The sequence below is a fragment of the Canis lupus genome, chromosome 10 (genome assembly GCF_011100685.1).
Source record: "Canis lupus familiaris isolate Mischka breed German Shepherd chromosome 10, alternate assembly UU_Cfam_GSD_1.0, whole genome shotgun sequence".
NCBI lineage: Eukaryota > Metazoa > Chordata > Mammalia > Carnivora > Canidae > Canis > Canis lupus.
In genome coordinates this window covers 5,883,071-5,897,573 of record NC_049231.1, presented here as the reverse complement: position 1 = coordinate 5,897,573, position 14,503 = coordinate 5,883,071, and the positions used below count along the sequence as shown (strand labels likewise).

The 14,503-nt window shown below is 34.7% G+C and overlaps 1 protein-coding gene across 9 annotated transcripts in view; it reads right to left on the bottom strand.

Moving 5' to 3' along the window:
- USP15 (ubiquitin specific peptidase 15) overlaps window positions 1-14,503 on the bottom strand; it is a 124,525-nt gene that overhangs the window by 101,399 nt on the left and 8,623 nt on the right. For 8 of the 9 annotated variants that reach the window (XR_005365321.1, XR_005365319.1, XR_005365320.1 and 5 more), the window contains exon 2: window positions 1,027-1,154. The exons of the other annotated variant lie outside the window; for it this stretch is intronic. Coding sequence is in view for 5 of the 8 variants with exons in the window: in XM_038549857.1 (XP_038405785.1) it covers window positions 1,027-1,154 (128 nt within the window). In the remaining 3 variants the exon portion in view is untranslated. The remainder of the gene's footprint in view (window positions 1-1,026; window positions 1,155-14,503) is intronic. 9 annotated transcript variants of the gene reach the window in all.

Genomic DNA, 14,503 nt, shown 5'->3' with positions numbered 1-14,503 from the left:
TTAAAAGGTGGACTTTCTTGTAGGAAGTTACAACATAGTTAAGACATAGTTATGTCTTATTTTTAAATTCAAGCTCTACCTCTAAATGGGAGTATTTAACGTGATTATTCATAAAGAAAAATTTAAATCTATCATCTTGTTGTTTTGTATTTGTTTCATTTGTTCATTATTTTTTCTACTTAAAATATTTTTAGACCCTCTGTATATCTCTAGGTCTCTGTGTCTCCTGTCTTTTGCTGGTCATTCCTATCTGGTATTCTCTCCTGAAAACTCTGGTGGCCCGGGTCTCCCTGGACTCCAAACTCTTTCTTCAACTAAGGGAGATTGCCAGGGTTTACACAGGTTTCCTTTTCTGCGCCTTGTCTTGAACACTCTTTTCAATACACCAAGCTGAGGCAATCATACAGCTTACCTCATCTGTTTCCTATCTCTCAAGGATCACTGTTCTTTGTTGCCTGGTATCCAATGTTTTGAGAACCATTATTTTATATATATTCTGTCAAGGTCTTAGTTTGCTCAGGTAGAAGAATAAATCGAGTCCCTGTTATTCTATCTTGGCCAGAAATGGAAGTTCTGGTTCTTAGGTTTTATTCTCTTCAAATGTAATGAGAGGTATAGAAGACTGGTCAGTGAGGGCTGTAGAAGACTGATGCAAAAATTCAAGAATGTAAACATGTATCAGTGCTCCCAAACTTAAAAAAACAAAGTCATGTGTCCATTAGGAAAAATAATAACAATACAGCATCTCCCTCAAATTATAAGATAATACTTTCTTACATTTTTCACTTAAAGGTTTAAATAATAATTAACCATTCTTACATAATAAATGAAAAAGTCTGTCATGCTACAGAGTAATAACTAATTATGATAGAATAATCTGAGTACATTAGGTCAAATATATAAATACAAAGAAATTTTTCTAATTTATCAATTTGTTTATGTTAACATTTTCCATAGTACATATACTGACTATAACATACTCAAATGAACACATTTACAACCTGACCGAAGAAAGTAAATAATGACCTTTGAGAAGTCCAGAGTTATCAATGGGTCCAGGATATACATTTTGATCTCCCATCTGGTATTTGTCCCAACTGTCAAAGCCAACATATTTTTTCCACTGTTTAAACCAGCGACTATCGACTAGGTACCTAAAAAAAAAAAAAAAAAAAAAAAAGAAAGAAAAAGAAAAAGAAAAAAATCAGTAATGGAAAATACTTCTAACTGTAGGAACAACAGAGAAGCTATCTTTGATACTTTATTTTATTTATTTTTTTAAGATTTTATTTGTTCATGAGGGAGGGAGGGAGGGGGAGGGAGGGAGGAAGAGAGAGAGAGAGAGAGAGAGAGAGAGAAAGAAAGAGGCAGAGACATAGGCAGAGGGAGAAGCAGGCTCCATGTAGGAAGCCAGATGTGGGACTTGATCCCAGGTCTCCAGGATCAGGCCCTGGGCTGAAGGCGGTGCTAAACCGCTGAGCCCCCCGGGCTACTCCTATATTTCATTTTATATTAAAATACATGTCTACTTCAAAGGATTATTGAAAATGACTGTAATGTGACTTAGTTTCAGGAAAAAAATATTTCACTTATAAAAAGTGTTATTTCAAATGTTCTATAAATATATACTATTTGAGAACAACTGTTATATACATTTTTTTAAAAATCCTTAACAGCACCTCTTTAAAAATGCAATAGCTAGTCAATAAAACATTTGACAACTGAACAAAAATTCAAATGGTAATCCTAAGAATCAATCAAAACAAATTTTAAAATACATGGTAAAATACAAAGAAATATGAAAATGGTTCCTTTGCAAAAAACTTACAAAGACAGTATATTAATTTTATATATTTTACTTTATCTTTTTGAAGATAAGGAAAGTGGATTATTAAAGGCTGGCAAGACTGATCATAATAATAATAAATTTTAAAAAATTTTAAATTAGCTTCTTTACCAACAAAAGTTAGTTAACAATACTGCCTTCATCTATTTCTCATAAAATCTGCTGGGGCAAGGAGGAGAGGTGTTTTGTTTTTTTTTTTTTTAATTGGTTTCAAAAGCGCGGTACATCAGGCACTGTAAGCATTACTAAAACTTCTCATCAGACGACAAGTGACAGAAAAAGTAAAATAATGGTGCTCTAGCAAAGAAAGCATTAAAATCATAAACCTAAAAAATGTGACAAATTTATTCTGACTATATTTATACCCACTATGAAATACTGCTTTGCTACACACTCAATTATTTTAGATTCTTTTGCAGTCGGGACGCCTGGGTGGCTCAGCAATTGAGCGTCTGCTTTCAGCTTAGGGCGTGATCCTGGGATCCAGGATTGAGTCCCACATTAGGCTCCTTTAGGGAGCCTGCTCCTCCCTCTGCCTGTGTCTCTGCCTCTCTCTGTGTGTCTCTCATGAATAAATTAATAAAATCTTTTTTTAAAAAATTCTTTTCCAGAAACATTTTCCCCACATTCAACCAGGTTCAATCACAAACAAAATCAAAAGTAAAGGTTAACAAGATGTTTAAAGCCCACATGTGTACTAACATAGGTAACCAAGTTTTTTTGGAGATCATTCGAATGTATCTGTGCTTACTACACACAGTACTAAGTACAGGAATGAAATCCTACCGTTATACAGTTTAAATAGTTATATCTGAAAATGTCTGAAGCAAAGGCACCAACCTAACAAAATCCCACAATTCCTAGGGAATAGTCATCAGTTTAATTCCCTTAACATAAGTATTGCAGAATTATCTATATACCAGTATTTCAAACCTACTATATCAGGATTATGTAACAGAAAGCCCCCAAACTGTAGAGTTTGAAACTTCTGAAGAAAAAAAGTTCAGAGACTAAGTATTTTTTTTTAAATAAAATAATTTTTATTGGTGTTCAATTTACCAACATACAGAATAACACCCAGTGCTCATCCCGTCAAGTGTCCCCCATCAGTGCCCGTCACCCACTCACCCCCACCCCCCGCAGAGACTAAGTCTTTTTTTTTTTATTGGTGTTCAATTTACCAACATACAGAATAACCCCCAGTGCCCGTCACCCATTCACTCCCACCCCCCGCCCTCCTCCCCTTCTACCACCTCTAGTTCGTTTCCCAGAGTTAGCAGTCTTTACGTTCTGTCTCCCTTTCTGATATTTCCCACACATTTCTTCTCCCTTCCCTTCTATTCCTTTTCACTATTATTTATATTCCCCACATGAATGAGAACATATAATGTTTGTCCTTCTCCGACTGACTTACTTCACTCAGCATAATACCCTCCAGTTCCATCCACGTTGAAGCAAATTGTGGGTATTTGTCATTTCTAATAGCTGAGTAATATTCCATTGTATACATAAACCACAGCTTCTTTATCCATTCATCTTTCGATGGACACCGCGGCTCCTTCCACAGTTTGGCTATTGTGGCCATTGCTGCTATAAACATCGGGGTGCAGGTGTCCCTGCGTTTCATTGCATCTGTATCTTTGGGGTAAATCCCCAACAACGCAATTGCTGGGTCGTAGGGCAGGTCTATTTTTAACTCTTTGAGGAACCTCCACACAGTTTTCCAGAGTGGCTGCACCAGGTCACATTCCCACCAACAGTGTAAGAGGGTTCCCTTTTCTCCGCATCCTCTCCAACATTTGTGGTTTCCTGCCTTGTTGAGACTAAGTCTTAAGGAAATCCTAATTCTAAAATAAAGAGATTAAACCAGCAATAACTTTATATGCTAAATAATAAAGAAAACTATACTTAATTATGTATCAGCCACTGAAAGTTTTTTAGACACCCTTCTGTGACTTAAGATATTCACACATTTCATTTGCTTTCTTTGCAAATTAAGGTCATACTATGTGGCCTTTCTCCTGTTCCATCTATTTTTTTTTTAATCATTGTGCTAATTTCATAGTATCTTTATTACTTTAATCATGGTTTTTTTAGGGCACGTTCCCCTAGCTTGCTGTTGTTACAGACTGTCTTAACTATTTTTGGCCATTTGTTCTTCCAAGTGAATTTTATTTTTATTTTTTTATTTTTTTATTTTTTTTTTTTTTTAAATTTTTATTTATTTATGATAGTCACAGAGAGAGAGAGAGAGAGAGAGAGGCAGAGACATAGACAGAGGGAGAAGCAGGCTCCATGCACCGGGAGCCCGATGTGGGATTCGATCCCGGGTCTCCAGGATCGCGCCCTGGGCCAAAGGCAGGCGCCAAACCGCTGCACCACCCAGGGATCCCTTTATTTTTATTTTTAAAAGATTTTACTTATTATTTATTTACTTCATTTATTAATCTAATTTAGATTATTAATACTATAAATAACAATGTGATTTATAAAACTTACATTAAAACTATTTGGGAAATACTATCAAATTTATATTTATGTTTACTTAAAATATATTTCTAAAAGATGGGATTTTATCTCCCAAAGTATTTAATAAATACTTTACTGTTATGAGTACTATTCATCTGTTGCTATAATATTTCTAGTTCAACTCTCTTTCCTAGATCTTGAAGTGACTTTCTTTATAATGATACTATGATGAGAGGAGATTCTCACATCTGATGGATAGTTATCTGCCTTCAACTGAAAAGGCCATCATATTTCTTTCATAGGCAACCTATATCATATTTGTAGAATCCTGTAATAATGAAATATGAGGGAAATATAGGAAAAACCAGAAACATCTATTACAGAAATAATATGTAGACTTCTTAGGTGTGCTCAAGGAAGATAACAATATTAAATGAAGTAACTAAATAAAAAAAATATTTCAAGACATTTACATAGACTTGTACTATAAAAACTGTACCACCAATCTGTGGATCTGCCAAAATGTAAGATTCCTCAATTTTAATTGATAAAAGCCTACAACAGAATCAACAGTTCTCAAAGATTACAAGTAAGTGAACAAAGACCTGACTGACACATTCTCAACAGTACTCCTAATCCTTGGTATGCTATTAGGATCCAGACGGGACCAATTTTAGCTTCCAAGGTTTGTTGTTGTTTTCTTTTTTAAATAGCTAGAACTATTCATAAAGATATTTCATGACTTTTACTCTTAAATCTCTAAGAAAGAGTAAGAGTCATGAAATAACAATGTTTCTAAACAGTTATAACTATGATTTTAAGATGAAGTCTAAAATCCTTAACATTGTCTTGCATGATCTATCTATTCTTGCCTGTCTAGTCTCAACTGGTAATATTTTTCATTGTGCTGAGATCTAACTACAATAATCTTCTTTCAGTTACTAAACACTCCATTTCTGCCTTATGGCTCCATCTGCCTAGACTATTCTCCTACTGCTCCCAACATCTATTTAATTCCTATCATCTTTCAGAAAAACTATATGTCACTTTCTCAGGGAATCCTCCCACAAGCCTTTCCCATTTCCTTTCAAACAGTGTGGAAAAGGAGAAATAAGATGACCGTATCAGCCTACTAAATACCAAGACTGCTTATTAAGGTAAAGAAATTGCTTTTAATAACAAAATAACTAACATTTGAGCTTTACTCTCAGGCCAGGTGCTATTTGTAAGCACTCTAATATACTGGTTCACTTACTCCTTTAACTCCTCAATAATGTGGGTACTAGTATAATTTCATAGGCACACAGAAATAACTTGACCAAAGTTACAAAGTAAGTTAGTGCTAGACCTATGATTAAAAAAATGTGATACTGGCATAGAGAGAAGCAAAAAGATCAATGGAAACAGCACAAAGAAACAAGAATTGGATGCAAGTATATGGAGAACTATGATTGTGTCAAGAGCATCATTATGAAGTAGTGGAGAATGATTTGGCTAAGTATATGGGGAAAAGAATTCGAGCTCTGCCTCACAAATACAGCCAGTTCTACTCTAATGATTGTTTTGAAAACCTGAATATGTTAAAGGATTGATATGGTAGGGAACAGTAGCACAAATTTTAGTATATGCTTAAGCACTACTTTAAACCCTAAGCAGGGCCAGGGCTATTGCAAGGTGAGAGATACCTAGAAACCCTAATAAGGAAGTGCCTCCTTAAATCCTGCCCCCAAGTGCCTAGACTGCTTTACTGCAGTCTTAACTCTGAAACAAACATAAGGTGAATGTAGACAACTACCTAGCTGTACTGAGCCACACAGGAAGGCACAAAACACACTTCAAACACTTTTTTTTTTTTAAGGGCAGGGCAAAGGGAGAGGGAGAGAGAGAATCTTAAGCAGGCTCTATTCTCAGGACAGAGCCCCATGTGGGGCTCAATCTCATGACCATGAAATCATGACCTAAACCAAAATCAAGAATCATTTAACTGAGCCAGCCGGGCACCCAAAACATTTCAAACATCTTCCCATATGTTATGAGCCACACTCTCCACATCTGCTGTTACAACTTCTTGGCAGATTTAAGAAAACTTCCTTCCACCACTTCACAATAACTCAAGCTGCAACCCTTTAAATCCTACTTCCACAAGTCAACTTCATCCTTTTCAAAATAAAAATGCCTTATTTACTGTGGTAGTTATGTATTTCTTAACCATCTAACATATATAAAACCGTGCTACCATTTTTAAATGTTTTTTAATGTGTCACTGACAAAAATTTTTTGAGTTCTGTGTCCCAACCCCATTTCCCCCATATGCTTGGTGTTTTTTATTGCATGATTTTGCATATAACATGGTGATTTTTAGGAACACATGCTATGTTACAGAACTAACCGTACAAAAATAAGTTATAGTTAGATTAAAAATGTAAATGTGAAAGTAAAAGTATAATTTTTTTAAAAAGATATGAAAAAAATCTTATTACCTTAGTATATAGAAGAGTTAAAATAAAAAGCAAAAATCTTAAAAAACTGATAAACTTGCCAAGGTTAAGATTAAAGTCTACCATTCAACAAAGACACCACCAAAAATTAAAGTCTACTATTCAACAAAGACACCACCAAGAGATAAGATACAGATTGGGGAAGATACTTACACTCCAGATAACTAACAAAGGATTAGAATACATAAAGAACTCCTTTAAGCTGATAAATTTAAAAAAAAAAATAAGAGGGGGAAAAAAAAAGAAGCAATTCACGGAAGAAAAAATCAGAATGGCCTCTATCCATGAGCATCTGCTTAATCCCATTAGCAATGGGAAAAATACAAATTAACACCATATCATCTCATTAAGCTGATACACACAAGCATGTGTACATGTGTCCACAATATCAAGTTGTGGAAAAGATATGTAGTACTAGGTATTGGTATACTGCCAAAGGGAGAATAAACTAGAATCTTCACTTTGGATGGTAGTTTGGCAACATCTATTAATGATAAAGATGTACAGGGATGCCTGGGTGGCAGAGCGGCTGAGCATCTGCCTTTGGCTCAGGGCATGATCCTGGTATCCAGGATCGAGTCCCACATGCGGCTTCTTATAGGGAGCCTGCTTCTCCCTCTGCCTGTGTCTCTGCCTGTGTGTGTGTGTGTGTGTGTGTGTGTGTGTGTCTCATGAATAAATAAAATAAAAAAAAAAAGGATAGAGATGTACATACCATACAAGCACGTATTGCCATAGCTAAGGTTTACCCTACAGAAACGCTCATACATATTTACAAATCACAACTATAATATATAGTGCAGCATATTTTCTAAGAATGAAATGGTAGAAAAAAACCCTAATATCCAGATTCATACCCAAAAATATTACACAAAAATTACTAATGAAAAATACAACTCTATGTATTAGGATAAATCTCAAAACTACAATGTTGAAGCAAAAAAAATCATAAAAGGATACATGTAATATAACACAAAGTATGAAGAGAACAGATGTGCACACAGTGCTGACTACAGAAAATTTAAGGCATGCCACAAACATATATACTATTTACAGATTCATGCATATATATTAAAATATATACATAAAATAATATGTAAGTAACTTAAAATAATAATAATAATAATCTATTTCAAGATGGTGGCTCCCTCTGGTAAGGGCGGAAAGAAGATGGGATTAGGGAAACATACACAGGGACATTCAACTGCTTCCGTAATGTTTCACTTCTTTAAGAAATGTGTGCAATAAATGTTTTGTTATAATTTTCTGTATACTCTTCTCTCTTCCTGAAATATTATATTAAATATGATTAATATTTTCTACTTAATATCAAATAGTTCATATATATGCATATACACTGAACAAAAATGGAGTGAATAATGTTGAGGTTAAACTGATACAGTTAAGTGACAGTTAACAAATAAACAGACATTTCAAGCATAAAAATAAGAAAAGTAATTAAAATACAACTCAGTGTTTTTGTTTTTAAAGAGTTTACTTATTTGAGAGGGGAGAGAGAGGACAAGCTGACTCTGCACTGAGCATGGAAGCCAATGTAGGGCCCGATCACAGGACCCTGAGATCATGACTTGAGCCAAAACCAATAGTCAGATGCTTAACAGACTGGGCCACCCAAGCACTTCCTTAGATTTTTTTAAAGATAAAAATATGTATAGCAAAATGTATAAAATGCAGTTTGTTTTACTATATATTTTTGAAAATTTGTAAGTTTATGTTCTTTCTTATATTTATCTTTTCTATCTTATGTCTTCCAAACAGATGAATTAGCATTACATTTTAATAAAAAATTTACATAAGCTTTGGAGAATTTTCTTTGGAAAAGCATGATCTGATTATTCCTAAATTTATCAAATTTACATTTCTGACACAGAATAAATATATTCATTCTCAAGAAATTATTTCCTTTTGGTAACTAGAGCATCCAGTAAATAAACCAGAAAAGTAGAAATGATTGGTGACATCTTGAAAGAAAAGCACATGAAAAACAGTACATTATAACCCTTGATATTTGGGAAAATAATATAAGCAACACAGTAAAAAAAATCCTACAATTGACACATATACTGATTTTAAGCCAATTTATTTTTAAAAAATTTTAAAGATTTTATTTATCTGACAAAGAGCATGCATAAGCAGAGGGGGAGGGGGAGAGGGAGAAGCAGACTCCCCACTGAGCAGAGAGCCTGATGCAGGACTCTATCCAGGACCCTGGGAACATAACCTGAGCCAAAGGCAGACACTTAACCAACTGAGCCACCCAGAAGCCCTGATTTAAGTTTTAGTAGAAAGCGAAGCGCTACATTACAGATATGCAACCATCTAAAATCCATCTAAATACTAACCTGCAAATATCCAGAGAGCTCAAAGCACAAAAGAGTCATTAATTACTTTGTGACATACGCACCAATTTAACTTTCTTGCACAAAGGAGTCTGTGCCTTAGATGAAATCAAAGGTGAAATATTTCTGAGTAATGCTGAGGTATCTGACTGTGTTCCCACATAAAAAGCCATGAAGTACACGTACCAGGTATGATCAAGATTACTTTATCTATGATTGAGGCCTCTGGCTGTAGCTTAATTACTATCATGTCCCTCTGTTTCAGTGGGTCACAATGGCTTACAAGGAATTTTATGAGTGCCTCACACTTGCATTAACCCGTAATTCTCAGACACTAATACACCAATATGAAAATATTTTTATTATAATTCTATTATCTGGGTTCAAAAATTAGTAAAGAAAATCTCATGGAGATTAAAGATCTATGGTCTTCAGTCTCTCAAATCCTTCAGAGATGATCACAATCCTCCAGCCTATCTCCAAATAGCCTTCTCCATTTCCAATTTCAAAACTTTGGCCAGTCTAAGTCTTTCACCCATTTGGTTGAATAGACAACCACGCTGCCCTACTTTCTGAGGAAGTTAGAAGCCTCTACTTTCTGTCTAACTCTCCTGCTCCACACCTTAATCTTACCTGATTCCTTCATTAATCAGCAAAGGATGTAACCCTCCTTAAATCCAAGGCTAATTATTTTTGTTTCTATGCTTTGGATTTAGTTTCCTTCTGTCTCGGAGACTAACCCATTAACAGTCCCTACCCTCTTGTTTTTCCATGTACCTTGTCTCCCCTCCCCCCCCCCCCAGCATATAACCAGGGCCAATTCTCTCACCCTTTTCCTCCAAATCACCTCCCAACTCTCACACTCATTTTCTTCTCTACTCCATTTTTCTGACTTGTTCTTGCACCCAAGCTTAAGTTTCTGCTCAATCCTCACTTACTCTTCAACCTAACCCAAGAGGTTTTCCTATTCCAAAGGATGCTCAAAAAGTTTCTCGCAAATCCAAAGAATTCATAATTTTATGTATCTCATCGTTTCTAAACCATACTTTTTTTGGTAAGAGAGGGCAGGGGATATCTTTCTTTTCTTTTCTTCTTTTCTTTCTTTCTGCAACTTCTTCAGAGTTGCAAATTTCTTCTTCTTCTCTCACTGTTCATACTCTCCAATGATTCCAAAACATGCATCCCACATCCAGTCTTCATATTCTTTAAGATTCATTTATTTATTCATGCAAGACAGATACAGATAGAGGCAGAGACATAGGCAGAGGGAGAAGCAGGCTCCTCGCAGGGAGCCCGATGCGGGACTCGATCCCGGGACCCCAGGATCACGACCTGAGCCAAAGGCAGGCACTCAACTGCTGAGCCACCCAGGCGTCCCACATTATTAAATCATATTTCCAATTCCTACTAGTCCATGTCCACTTGGATTTTTCATACATCCCAACCTCTAGTCATTAATTATTTTCACACTTTCATATTTACTCCTTCTCTAAGGGTCCTTTAATAAATGTCATCAACAATTAATTTCCCAAGCCAGAAAGCAAAATATTATCCTGTATCCTTCCTTCTCTCACCCCATAACATCTAGTAACTAGTACCTTCAGAAAAGTACCTTAGTTTTACATCTCCCCTTTCCTATTAGTTTTCAGTTCCATAGATTATTGCAATGGCTGCCCAACTTGTCTCTCCACTTTAAGTTTATTGCTTCCAATTTGCCCTCCTTTCTGCTGCCACAGACATTTTAAAGACATAAAATGAACATGTTACTCACTGTTTAAATCAGAATTTTATTATCACATAACAAAATAAAAATGCTTTATATCTATAAAAAGATTTGTATGAAGTGTTTTCACCTTATTTACAGTTACAGTAACCTCTTTTCTTTCCCTTCCTTTTTTTATTTAGTAGATGGGGAAACCAAAACTCTGAATATGAAACTTATCAATGAAACACAACTCTATTATAAGTGAGTAATGCAGGGCCTGTTTTCAGTATGCACTCTAGTTTTCATACTCTAAAATTCAATGCTTTTTTTTCACTACATTAAACTTTAAACTTTATTATAAATCTCATTTACTTAACAAAGATCTAAAGATGTAACAGATTCTTACTAAAATCCTATACTCTTCCCCTCTTTATGAAGCAGTAAAGGTTCTTTGTAAAAAGTGAAATAGCAGAAGGATAGCAAAATGTTATTACCAAAGCTATAAATAAGAACTGAAATATTTATTCAAAAGATATATTTTAGAAACCATTATTCATTTTATTTATGAAGAAAATAGGTATTTTCAAAGTGGAGCACCTTTGGTAAAAGATCTTCGCCTATCAAGAACTTAGGAGAAAAAGCCCGAGTGTTCACACTACGCCTATACGAGTCCCATTTTCATGTCAATTTTCATGTCACTTAAGACTACACAAAAAGTGAACACCATCTTTCTTTTAGGAAGTTTTACAGAATGGTGGTAAACTAAATTGTGGATGAACTTTTCTCACACCTAGTTTCAATTTATTTGCATGGTTAATTTTGCTCACAAATTACCTCTTGAAATCAGACGAGTAAATATGAATCCTAAATTTACTACAGAAGTACTAGGTTACAGAGGGTATTATGTTAAGTGAAGTAAGTCAGAATGAGAAAGACAAATACTCTATGATTTCACTTACACATGGAATCTAAAAAACAAAATAAGTGAAAATGCAAACAAGCAAAATTAGATCTATAAATTCAGAGAATAAACTGATGGTCGCTAGAGGGAAGCACTAATATTAATTCTCTCATTTAATGACATACTATTGATAACATCTAGTGGCGGTGGGTTCAGCAAAATGGGTGAAGGCAAGTAGGAGATATAGGCTTCCAGTTATAGAATAAATAAATCACGGGAATAAAAGGTAGAGCATAGGGAATATGGTCAACAATATTGCAATAGTGTTGCAGGTGATAGATGGTATTTATTACTATGGTGATAGACAGTAAACATAGCATAAGGTATAAAGTCAACTATATTAAAAAAAAAAAGTACTAGGCCAAAATCCTCTTTCTTTTCTTCTTCTTACTTTTTCCCCCAAAATCCTCTTTCTAACATTCCTTGATGTGAGGTTTTAGAGAAGTTAGTGATAAAACCTTTAGATTGTTCATCTTAGAAATGGTAATTCATTCATTCACTCAATAAATACTTAACATCTACTGTTTACATACTACTCCATGAGTAGGTGGCTAGCAAAATAGCCAAGATCCCTATGTTCATGGAATTCAGAGTCCAATGGAGGAGAGAGACATTAAGTAGTTAATAAATGTAGCAAAATACTGTGGCAATAAGTGCTGTGAAATTAAAGTACAGGAAATTATGAAAGCATATAAAGGGGTCTCTATTCAGAATAAAGGAAAGCATCTTTGAAAAAGTAACACTTTAGCATATGAATAGGAGTTATTTCAGAAAAAGCAAGAAAAAAGCTATCTAGATTGAAGGAATAGCATGTGCTAAGACCAGAACTTTGGGAGTTTGATTTGTTAGCGGAATTGACTAAATGATGTTGGAGTTTATGACAAGAGAAATGCTACATAAGGCTAGAGAGGTAGGCTGGACTGAGATTACACAATGCGCTTAAGGTAATAATAAGGATTTTTATACTAAGAGTAACAGAAAGCCACTCTAAGATTTTTAGCAGGGAAGAGATATGACCTGATTTTCATTTCATGAAAACCACTGGGAATGCTTCACAGGATTACTGGGAAGATCAAATACAAATCAATAGTTCCAGGGTAGATGGGTCAATTTTAGGACCCCAAACAAATTTGAGTTAATTTAAAATTAAATTTCATATAACAATTAAAAAGCCAAATTTTCTTTTTTCCTTTTTTTTTAGGGATGGTGGTGGTGGTGGGGTAAACATAGAGCTCTACAGGTTTATAGTGTTTTTATACACAGTAGAGGCAAATTTAAGGAAAGATATACAGGGGCCAATAATTGAGTGAGAAACAGCCCTAGAAAAAGCAGTATGGGGCAGGACGCCCGGATGGCTCAGGGGCTGCCTTCGGCCCAGGGCATGATCCTGGAGACCTGGGATCGAGTCCCACATCGGGCTCCCTGCATGGAGCCTGCTTCTCCCTCTGCCTGTGTCCTCTGCCTCTGCCTCTCTGTCTTTCTGTCTCTGTCGCTCTTTCTCTCTGTGTGCCTCTCATGAATAAATAAAAAAATTTTTTAAAGTTTTAAAAAAATAAAAAAAAAATTTTTAAAGCAGTATGGGGGAATCTCAGTAGCTGCATTTAAGAAATCACAGAGCTAATGAATGCATAGTTCTTTCTTTTCTTTTTTGATTAGGTTTATACTTAAAACTTTTACATAAGCAATTCTTGCTAAATTGCCTAACATATTGTCATTTATTTCTTAAAATCCTACCTTTTTCTCTTCAAAGTAAACATACTCCTTTACAACTAAGAAAATATACAAATTTTTTTTTCAGCCTAATCCAATGTAGCACACAATTTTGGAAAAATGTTTTATAACTATCTTATGCAGAATAGGTACATTTACATTTACATAGCAAGAGCATAAAACCATTTTCAATACTAAAGGAGATACTGATAATTTCTAGCATTTTAAATGATTATAAGCCAGATAATTCACAGGCTTTTTAAAAAAAATTCCAAACTATAACTCAGAATTTCATTGTTTCAGTAAAAAACTTAACCAAAGCTAAGAAATTCTTTCAAATAAAACAATAGCTTGATTAATCTCTTTATATCTTCATTTTAAATTTTAAGCATTTCCAACCTATTTTCTACTTTGCACATTAAATTCATCACTTAGCAAGAACTAATTTTTATGACCTCTTTTTACATCTAAACTAAGACAAAAAAGGAACTCAGGAAGGAGGCCAAGTAAGATTGTAAAAGTGAAAAGAAAACCCATAGAATGGGAGAAAATTTTGCAAATCATCTCTCTGATAAGGGATTTGTATCTAGACAACATAAACTCTTAAAACTCAGTAATATAAAGACAATCTAATTTAAAATGGGCAAAGGATCTACATAAACGTTTTGCCAAAGAAGGTATACAAATGGCCAATACACATATATGAAAAGATGTGCAACATCATTAGCCATTAGGAAAATGTAAATCAACACTACAATGAGATATAATTTTACATCCACTAAGATGGCTGTAATAAAAAAAAAAGGCATTAACAAGTGGTGTCAAGGATGTGGAAAAATTGTAACCTTCATACACTGTTGATGGCAACGTAAAATGTTGCACCCACCTTGGAAAAGAGCCTATCAGCTCCTCAAAAAAATTAAATACCCAGGAATTCCACTCCTAGGTATATAC